The following is an 11,715-nucleotide window of genomic DNA, read 5'->3' as shown; positions in this document are numbered from 1 at the left end:
TTTTATAGGATCCTATAAAAAATATAGGGAATATAGGTCTGGTATACTATTAGTGACTTGCAGTGGCTGGATCAAGAAATATACCAATGGACCCACCTACGGGGATCGATCCTAGACCGACCACGCATTAGGCGAGCGCTTTACCACTACTGCACTAGGCTACGTCCCGCCCCCTACTCACTTAAATAGACTCACCCTTGTTGGCTTCCATTGTAAGATGTTGCCGACTAACAGACGTTTTGGTGAAAATTATATATTAAATAAATTTTCTAGTTTAGAACATCATTGTCTGTATACAAAAGATGTTTGTTGTCCTAATGCGTGTAGTGGCCCAAACCAGATTTTACCTCACAATAACTTCGTACGTACGAAAATAAATACATATTACAAAGTACAATGTAAATTGAGTGCTACAAACACTATTATATGGCCGGAAACACCTTGGATATACAGACACTAGTATTATTAGTATGTCTGGCTGTCGGTCTATCCATCCCACAAGTATAATTTTCCGGACCTTTTTTCCGCATTGTGTATAGCTTTGTCATGTACAGTTTACAGGTGGACTTTCATTCCCATTTACGCAAGTTTGACGGTTATGGCCCTTCACTTTAGGAGATACGAAAATCCGTTTTCCGGACTGTATTTTTGGAATGCTGAAATTTTGTGTATAGCTTTATTATTTACTGCTACAGAGCCAGTTTGATTTTCATGGCGATTAAAGCCGCACACCCTAGTTCCATCCAGCGAAAATAAATTATAATTTGGTTAATCTACAAACCTGTAACACACTTAGATCACGTTTTTATCAAATGGAGTGAAAAAGCAGGTTTTATATCGATAAATACCATGGGAATCCCCATGTCCCAATTGCTTGAAATAATTTTGAAAGTTTGTATTCTGACATCACCGGTAGATGTCGCTCGAAGCACAATGCCTACGTCACGACAAATTTCAGACTTGGGGTGGGTTCTTTTCACCTCTCCTGGACATGTTCCAACTGTTCTGTCCTGGTTGTATCCCCTCTCCAGATATCGTAGGACTTAGCAAACTTATTGGTTTTAAGGGTCTGTAACGTTTTGTACTGAGATACTTACTTGTCTGAACTTTATTGTTACTGAAAATGTTCACGAACTGTGAAGAAAAATCTTACAAATGAACAACAAATCGGATGTAGATTGCGCGAACCGTGCACGAGAAAACAAACCAAACCAAAATGATAACGGTCACGTGGTATACCAACGTCTGTGACATTGAAATGGAAATCTCCCGTCTAAAAATAGATTAGACCTTGTCTGCTCAACGGTTTTTTCTCAAACGTGCGTCCGTTTTTCAGAAATACGAAAAATGCATTTTGTGGTATTACAAACACCAGGATTACCAGGATTACCAAAAAACACTTCAGGTGAATGGAAATGTATATTCTAAATAATAAACGGTAAGTAAAGTGCAATTTTATTTATGAAAAAATGGGTTTAATAGCGAAAAACAACGCCGTAATGGTTAACAACTAGCCGTAACTAGGGTGTGTCCCTTTAACCTATTTTTGACAGTTATGGTCGTTGAACGTAGGAGATAGGAAAATGTGTTGGGCCAGGTAGGGGACATGCATTGCCTTGAAGTAGCAATATTTTCAAATTTATTGTTCTGGTTAATTTCTTTGAAAATAATGACCTAAATACTTGTATAAGACGGTCGGGCACATTTTAATCATAACAGAACTGTCGCTAAACAATATTAAATTGCCTAGAAAACGCATCTATATTTTAACATTTTCTCGGATTCCCTCCAAAAATCGGATCATTTGCCTTTGGGAAACTCAAACTATACTTTAAAAAATATTGGGACCCACCCCTCTTACAGCATCCCGGATTCGCACCCAGTATTTACCATTTACACGAATCATACTACCCCCATTGATCGCCTCCCGCCAACCTGTCCCATACCTCTATACATCGGAACCTGGAAAGTACACCACTAGAGCACATTGATTAATTTATGTCAAACACTTGATAATTTTGATTAGTAGTCTTCAGTTGTTCCAGCCAGTCCACCACGACTGGTATATCAAAGGCCGTGGTATGTTCTATCCTGTCTGTGGGATGGTACATATAAAAGAACCACTCTTATAAATGAACAAAACTCTGGTTTCTAAAACTATATGTCAGAATTACCTTTGTTTGATATCCAATAGCCGATGATTGATAAATCGATGTGCTCTAGTGGTATCATTAAACAAAACAAACTTTAACGTAGACTTCAGACGATACCCGCTACATTGTTTCTATTAGCAGCAAGGGATCTTGTATATGCACAAACAAGACACGGCCTTTGATATACCAGTAGTGAAACACACTGTTTTGTTGAACGACACCACTAGAGCACATTGATTTATTAATCATCGGCTATTTGATAATTTTGACATGTAGTCTTAAAGATGAAACCTGTTACATTAGTAGCAAGGGATCTTTTATATGCATCATCCCTGACAGGACAGCACATACCACAACCTTTGATATACCAGTCATGGTGCACTGGCTGAATAGGAAATAGACCAATGGGCCCACCGACAAGGATCGATCCTAGACCGACCGCGCATCAGGCGAACACTTTAACACTGGGCAACGTTCAGGTACTTAGAGAGGAAACCTGCTGCTGTCATGTCATGGGTTACTCTTTTAAATTAGAAACAAGGGATCTTTTATATGCACCATTTCTGACAGAATATTACATACCACGGCCTTTGTTACCCAAGTTGTGAAGCACTAAGCTGAAATGGGAAATACCCGAATGGATCAACCGTTCGGGTTTTAAAATGTAACATAGACGAGTGTTTTACAACTGGGTTACATCCCATCACTTTTCATGCTTTTAGGAGTGAACAAGTGTGTATATTTAAAACATAAATGAAACATGATATAATTATAACACAATTCATGTTTATTGATAAAACATGTTAAGACACCTCAAATTTTAATAATTAAAATAAAACCAATGTCAGTATAAGTAAAGGCTGTTTACCATTTTTTGGCAGAGGAGTGCATTCGCGGGACACATTAATAAAATAAATAAATAAATATATAATTTTAAATAAATAATAATAATAATAAATTATTAAATAAATAATTAAAACAAAACAAATGTCAGTATAAGTAAAGGCTGCTTACCATTTGTGTAGTTTACATAAATAGATAAATAAATAAATAAATCTTAAATAAATTCTATGATTATCAACAGTAGTTTCCTTACAAGCTGCGCTGTTAAAATAAGTCCACTCCGCACACACGGGAAATCAATGTAATACAACTAGCAACAAAAATATACTAACCGATCAGACCAGTTTTACTTTTTAAAATGAAGACTGTTGTTATGGTCGCATCTGGTTAGGTCTCACTACACCGAAGTCATCTGCCATTGAAACCCATGTTAAATTTCCCAACTAAATACTAATATTTTTTAACATTTTAAACCTCCAAGACGGCAGCCTCCGCTGGTACGTATTGTCTTATACTGAATCCATGCAGGTCCCCGAGAACTTAAAAATGAGAACTTTCCGTCTGTTTTTTGTTATAGGACCGCATCTGGCTGTAGTACCGGTCCGAACAGGTAATTCATAAACCAATTCAGTCTTGTGCTATACACCCATGTCCCAAAAGTTCAATGCACAATATTACAAAATAACATGGGCAAAATACAGCCAGAAGGCTTACCATTAAACATACACATTGTTGTAATTCTTCACTATTTCCTAGAAGTGAATATGTGAACCACAACATATGTCACAATTAGCAACTATAGTGGACCGTGATGAATTAATTCTCACCCGGAAGTGATCTGTGTAGTCTATTAACAGATTTTGTAAAACTTGGTTTGAAGTCAATTTGATAATTTGGGTCATTTACACCATGAAAAGCCATACTAGACCAGTGTAACTTATGAACTCTAACCAATACACAAAAGACAGATGCACCAACAATCCAATAAAACTTCATATCACATATTGTTACTCCCTGGTCATCCACACAAAAGATGGCCATCAAACAGCCACTACATAGTAATGTATGACCCTTTTGGTAGTTCTAATATAAGGAACATACAAAGATGCTAATTATCTAGTTAGTTCATTAAAAATATTAGTTTTCATTAATGGTTGCTATGGGCAACAATTATTTCATAGTGAAGTGTTGAAATCCTAGGTTTTTTCTGTGTATTTCAGCATGAAGATCCACACATTATTAATGGCAGATACAAATTCTACTTTTATAGGAGAATACTGTTATATATTCACAATACCATCAAAAATGTTTGTCACTATGACTGTACATTCGAAAAAAAATCATTATTCACAAATTCACAGAAATTAGGGTGAATTTGGATATTGACCATGTGACCTTGAATTTTGACCTTTTACAATGAGAAACTCAATTTTAGACACTCAGATCAATTTATATATTATGTATAAGAAAACTAGCATATACATTTTGACACACACACCCTAAAAAATAAAATAATATAAATAAATAAAATTGACGTTTGAAATATTTACCCAAAGAGGGCCCCAATAAACTTGGATAAAATCCACATAGATGAAATTACCTTTTACATGGATGCTACACTAATACATTCTCATTTTGGCTTGCTAAACATATATTTTTGGTGATAAACAGTAATTTCATGTTTTACATTATGGTCTCACTACACAGATGTCATCTGCCATTGAAACCCATGTTAAACTGCCCAACTTCAAGTGAAGATTGCCCATAGAACGGGTTCTTGTTGGCACTAACAACATACACCATTGCGAACATACATTATATAAGCATTTATATTCATTCCAAAATTGTGAACATTTCCATCTCAGTTTTTTGCTATATGACCGCATCCGGCTGTAGTACCGGTCCGAACAGGTGGTTCATAAACCGATTCACTCCGGCTGTCACTTGCACTATATACCCATGTCCCATAAGGTCGATGCACAATATTACAAAATAACATGGGCAAAATACACCCAGAAGGCTTACCATTAAACATACATATTGTTTTAATTCTTCACCATTTCCTAGAAGTGAATATGTGAACCATAACATGTGCCACAATTAGGAACTATAGTGGACCGTGATGAATGAACTCTCACCCGGAAGTCATATGTGTAGTGAGACCTTAAAGTCTAGTGACCGATTTTGTCAAACTTGGTTTGAAGTCAATTTGATAATTTGGGTCATTTACACCATGAAAAGCTATACTAGAGCCGTGTAGCTTATGAACTCTAACCAATACACCAAAAGATAGATGCACCATACCATCCAATAAAACTTCATATCACATTGTTACTCCTTGGTCATCCACACAATAGATGGCCATCAAACAAGCAGCCACTATATGGTAATATATGACCTTGCTGGTAGTTCTGATATGGGGAACATACAAAGAAGCTAATTATCTAGTTAGTTCATTAAAAATATTAGTTTCCATCAATTGTTGCTATGGGCAACAATTGTTTCATAATGAAGTGTTGAAATCCTGTTTTTTCCTGTATATTTCAGCATGAAGATCCACATATTATTAATGGCAGATACAAATTCTACTTTCATAGTAGAATACTATGTTATATATTCACAATACCATCAAAACTGTTTGTCACTATGACTGTACATTCGAAAAAATTCATTATGCACAAAATCACAGAAATTAGGTTGAATTTGGATATTGACCTTGTGACCTTGAATTTTGACCTTTTACAATGAGAAACTCAGTGTTAGACACTCATATCAATTTATTTATTACATGTAAGAACACTAGAATGTACATTTTGACACACACACCCCTAAAAAATAAAAATAAAAATAAAATAAAAATAAAAATAATAAAAATAAATAAAATTGACATGTTTGCTATATTTACCCAAATTGGGCCCCCATACGCTTGGCTCAAATCCACATCGATGTAATTACCTTTTATAAGGATGCTACACTAGTATGGTCTCACTACACAGATGTCATCTGCCATTGAAACCCATGTTAAATTGCCCAACTTCAAATGGAGATTGCCAATAGAACATACACCATTGCGAACATACATTATAAGCATTTATTTTCACTCCAAAATTGTGAACATTTCCGTCTCAGTTTTTTGCTATATGACCGCATCTGGCTGTAGTACCGGTCCGAACAGTGGTTTATAAACCGATTCAGTCCGGCTGTCTCTTGTGCTAGACACCCATGTCCCAAAAGGTCAATGCACAATATTACAAAATAACATGGCAAAATACAGCCAGAAGGTTTACCATTAAACATACATATTGTTTTAATTCTTCCCCAGTTCCTACAAGTGAATATGTGAACCACAACTATAGTGGCGGACTGTGATGAATAAACTCTCACCCAGAAGTGATCTGTGTAGTCGGACCTTAGGATATAGCTATGTATCATGAAAAGTCTCGAAGACTGTTTTCAAGATCTTGTTTCGGAGATATTTGTTTTTCCTGAGATATATTGTCAACAGTCGAAAACTTTGTTTACAACACTACATGTAGTCTTTAGACATAGGGCAGTGTCCAAAACAAAATATCAGATACAGATCAGTGTATTAAACAAATCACAAGAGGTGACAGCTAGTCACGTGGTACTGATCAAAGTATGAGTGTTCAAATAACAATAGAATGTCATGAACGAGTGTCTGCAACTAAATTTAGGAGATGGCCAACTGAGTTTGATTAACACAAATGAAATTTTAATAATAATCTACCAATAAAAAGCACTTTTACTCTATAACTGGAACTTTTACACACAAAAGAGCACTTTTATACTAAAAAAGAACACTTTTACACTAAATAGGGCACTTTTACACACACAAAAAAAGAGGATTTTTATATAAGAGCACTTTTACACTAAATAGGGCACTTTTACACTAAACATGACACTTTTACTCTCATACTGGCACTTTTTTCTCTAAAAATGGCACTTTTACACAACAAATAACACTTTTACACTAAACATGACACTTTTACTCTAATACTGGCACTTTTTTCCTCTAAAAATGGCACTTATATATTAAAAAGGGCAGTTTTACTATAAAAAAACAAACACTTTTAATCTAAAAATAGCACGTTTACACTAAACAGGGTACTTTGACACTGAAAATGGCACTTTGACACTGAAAAGGGCACTTGTATACTAAAAAAAAAAAAAGAGTACCTGTCAGGGTTCATACACTTAAAGGTAGTCAAAATTCAAGGGTTTTTCAAGCACTTTCCAGGTCAACTTTACCAAAATTTCAGGACCGTACCGAGTTTCCACAGGTCGTTAAACACGCAAGTACCAACCATCTTTGTGGGTTTACAATAAATTCATTAACTTGACACGCTCCCTGAACTTGCTAAATAAACTTGCTAAATACCCAGCGGCAAAAAGTGACAAACTTTCTTTTCCAATATGGCAACGCTGTCGCTTGGATCTCGTGGCCGCGTGATTCTCGCATCGCGAGATAAAAAACAACAACAAACATTCACGCGTCAACTGAGCCGGTAAACATCGATTGGCTGGACGATTGGCATTTGATTGTTCCGCGGAAATGAAACAAATAATTTAATTACATGTTAAATAAAGTAAATAAAGCCTCCTTTTTAGGCGTTTATATTTTATTTGACATCAAATTATCATTTTCAAGGGTTTTCCAGACCGCAAGATGATTTTCAAGGGTATTCAAGCACTGGAAAACATTAGTTTATTTTCAAGGGTTTTCCAGGCGCGTACGAACCCTGACCTGTACTCTTTACACTAAACAGGGCACTTATATACTAAAAAGAGCACTTTTACACTAAATAGGACACTTTTACTTTAAATAGGGCACTTTTACTCTAACAATGACATTTTTATACCAAACATGACACATTTACACTAAAAATGGCACTTTTACACTATAAACATGACTTTTACACTAAAAAGAGCACTTTTACACTAAGCAGGACACTTTTAGCCTACTCTAAAAATGGTACGTTTACACTAAATAGCATGTTTATACTAAACAGGGCACTTTTATACTAAAAAGAGCACTTTTACACCAAATAGGGCACTTTTACTCGAAATTGGACACGTTTAATCTAAAAAGGGCATTTATTCATTTCATCGGGCGGGGTGGGAGTTGTTGTACCTTTCTACCTACTAGATATGGCCCCATTTCACTATTGTAGGATATAGATGTCTACAATGTTGTTTCTGAAACAAAACGTCTCAAAACCATTTATAGTGTCAAGTCAAGGACACTGTTTCAAAAAGAACGTCTTCAAGACTTTGTAAATATATATAGTGTCTTTTAGTGAACAGGGACAGGAAAGCACGCCATAATTATAGGATATTAAACATGAGCAGTTTCCAGGTGGGTTCGTATCAAGGAAGGAAATGTTTTATTTAACAACACACTCAACACATTTTATTCACAGTTATATGGCGGCAGACATATGGTTAAGGACCACACAGATATTACTAATGTGGCCACTTCATGGGCTACTTTTCCCGATTAACTGCAAGGGATCTTTTATATGCACCATCCCAGACAGGATAGCACATACCACGGCCTTTGTTACACCAGTTGTGGAGCACCGACTGGAACGAGAAATAGCCCAATGGGACCACCGACGGGGATCGATCCTAGACCAACCGTGCATCAAGCGAACACTTTACCATTGGGCTACGTCCCGCCCCTAGTTCGTATCGGGTTCCCACGGAAAATATATTATAAAAAAAAGAAAAAGAAAATTCGCTTGAAGCAGGTCAGGCCCCGAAACTAGGCTACCCCTTCTGACCACGCACCCGATATAGTGTTCCTACCAATTCGTCCGTAAATTTGCGAAAGCATGGATTCTATTCATACCCAAATGCATGACCAAAAGAAAAAAAGAAAAAAAAAAAGGAGAAAAAACAGAAATTATAAATGTGTTACACCTAAGAAAAAAGAAGGGAATCTGGCACCTCACCCGATTGCTATGGCTATGCAAACCTGGTGTTATTTCGAGTGATATAAGAGCATTCATGGACTGAGAGTAGAGTATACATTGTATACACACAATCTTCCACACTGAAATATTCACTCCATTTTCAGTCTACATAAAGAAAGGAAGAAAGAAATGTTTTATTTAACGACGCACTCAACACATTTTATTTACAGTTATATGGCATCAGACATATGGTTAAGGACCACACAGAGTTTGAGAGGAAACCCACTGTCGCCACTACATGGGCTACTCTTTCCAATTAATTAGCAGCAAGGGATCTTTTATTTGCGCTTCCCACAGGCAGGATAGCACAAACCATGGCCTTTGTTGAACCAGTTATGGATCACTGGTCAGTGCAAGTGGTTTACACCTACCCATTGAGCCTTGCAGAGCACTCACTCAGGGTTTGGAGTCAGTATCTGGATTAAAAATCCCATGCCTCAACTGGGATCCGAACCCAGTACTGACTAGCCTGTAGATCGATGGCCTAACCACAACGCCAGCGAGGCCGGTTTCTACATAAAGAGTTAATTACTCATGCTGCTTTGGAATAAAGTAGTACACTGACTGTTCAGTTTGTAAAAAAATTTTTAAAGCTGGTGGTTTATCATTGACGGTGGGAGAAAAAAATGCTCCACTTCATTCGGTGCATAAATTATGAATCGGAGGTCTGTCGACCCAAAGTCTCTCCAACTTCTTGTTGTTCTCACAGCGTCAGTATAAGTATTGGGCCTGTTAGTATTGTTTGCTTTGTGTTCTTTCTGTTCACATTTCGTATTCTTTCTTTTGATCTTCATTCTCGCCCTTCTTGTTTTCTCAACACTTTTCTTCACTTTACATGCTTCTGTATCTTTTATTTCGATATTTATATTGTCCATGATGGTATTGTCCGCTTCCATTTGGTTTCTCTTAACATTCTTTTCATTCTCATTAATTCTTCTGTTACATTCCATATTTTTTGTTTCCAATGTTTTGTTATTCTTCATTCTCATCTTTCTTCCTTTCTTAAGGTTTTTGTTCACTTTACACGCTTTCGTATTTTTTATATTCCTTGTTTTCGTACTGACCATGTTGGTATAGCTTTTTTTCGTATGCCACATTTTTATTTTCATCTCTTGTGATACATTTCATATTCACTGTTCTATTTAAGTTTGCCATCTCATCCTTGACGTTCAACTTCTTTCTTTTGTTTTTGTTTCTTCTCGTATTCTTAATTAAAAATTTTTTCAAGCATACGATATTTGTTGTGATGTTCATCTTTGCACTAGTTTTCGCATTTTTCTTGTCCGTTATGTGTTTTTATTAATGTCCCATATAATTTTTCTCATTTGCTTTCATGTTTTTTATAAATGATTTGCTTTGCACCATTCTACTGAAACATTGCAATGCGTCCTTCTGTCTTCTACCATGGCCACTGACATGAATATTGGCCGATCGAAGTAATTGAAATACTTAAGAACCGAAACAAGTGCTCATATATGTTCAATAGAGGTTTGTGTCCAAAGCTTCTAATTTATATTCTGAGAGTAAAACTTCTGACCTCTATTCTTCTGGGTTTCCAGACATATTTCTGTATTATGATTACATCCAGGAAACTTTTCCAAAACACGACAGTGAGATATTAGTTTTATACAAACAATGTTGTAAAATAAAATCAACAGAAAGTCTGAACACATGCACAGGTAATGTTTTGACAACAATAAGTATGAATGAATGAATGAATGAATGAATGAATGAATGTTTAATACATCAGCTGTTGGGGTCAAACTACATAATATTTAAAATCACTGTTCGGGTGCACTTGGATGAAAGTAAGTTCCTGTTCCTCAAAATACTAAAAACAAACCACGTATATTTTTCAAAATAATAATAATAATATTGAACAAAATAACATTGCTACACCTATAGTATTTTACTATTTTATTGTCTCAACTTTTTGTAAATTATGTATTATTTCTTCCCACCCACCACCCCTTTAAAAAGATTAAAATAGTGTATATTTTTGCATCCTCTGGATACCCACCCTTTTCTAGACACCCCATCCCGCCCCTCATCTTCTGGATACCTACCCCTCTCCTAGACACGACTCTCCTTTGGGATACTCTCCCCTCTCATTCTGAACAACCAACCCATCCCACCCCTCTCCCTCTGAATACACACTTCTGTTTTTAGACACCTCACCCATCCCGCAACTCTCCCTCTGGACACTACTCCCATCTCGCCCCTTTCCTTCCAGATTAACAGCCAACCTCGCGACTCTGCCACCAGACCCACCGCCAACCTCGACCCTCTCCCTTCAGACCCACTGCCAATCTCGCCACTCTCCCTTCAGACCCACCGCCAACCTCGACCCTCTCCCTCCAGACCCCACCCACCCACCTCTCCATTCAGACCCACCGCCAACCTCGCCACTCTCCCTCCAGACCCGCCGCCAACATCAATCCTGTCTCTCCAGACCCACCACCAACCTAGCCACTCTCCCTCTAGACCCACCGCCAACCTCAACCCTCTCCCTCCAGACCCACCGCCAACCTCGACCCTCTCCCTACAGTCCCACTACCAACCTCGCCACTCTCCCTCCAGACCCACCCCCAACCTCGCCATTCTCCCTCCAAACCCATCGCCAACCTCACCACTCTCCCTCTAGACCTACCACCAACCTCACCACTCTCCCTCCAGACCCACCACCAACCTCGACCCTCTCCCTCAAGAAATAAAGAAATACA

The 11,715-nt window shown here is 37.2% G+C and overlaps 2 protein-coding genes across 4 annotated transcripts in view; one reads left to right on the top strand and one right to left on the bottom strand.

Annotated features, from left to right (window-relative positions):
• LOC121389947 overlaps positions 1 to 11,715 on the bottom strand; it is a 113,710-nt gene that overhangs the window by 84,449 nt on the left and 17,546 nt on the right. The gene's annotated exons all lie outside the window — the stretch shown is intronic.
• On the top strand, positions 7,431 to 11,636 carry LOC121389753 (leucine-rich repeat extensin-like protein 5). The gene is made up of 2 exons (XM_041521402.1): positions 7,431 to 7,522; positions 11,162 to 11,636. Exons 1-2 carry the CDS (start codon positions 7,431 to 7,433, stop codon positions 11,634 to 11,636), a joined length of 567 nt encoding a protein of 188 aa, XP_041377336.1.

The sequence above is a fragment of the Gigantopelta aegis genome, chromosome 15 (assembly GCF_016097555.1).
Source record: "Gigantopelta aegis isolate Gae_Host chromosome 15, Gae_host_genome, whole genome shotgun sequence".
Classification (NCBI taxonomy): Eukaryota; Metazoa; Mollusca; class Gastropoda; order Neomphalida; family Peltospiridae; genus Gigantopelta; species Gigantopelta aegis.
The sequence above is the reverse complement of the archived record's forward strand: the minus strand, read 5'-3'. Positions and strand labels throughout refer to the sequence as shown.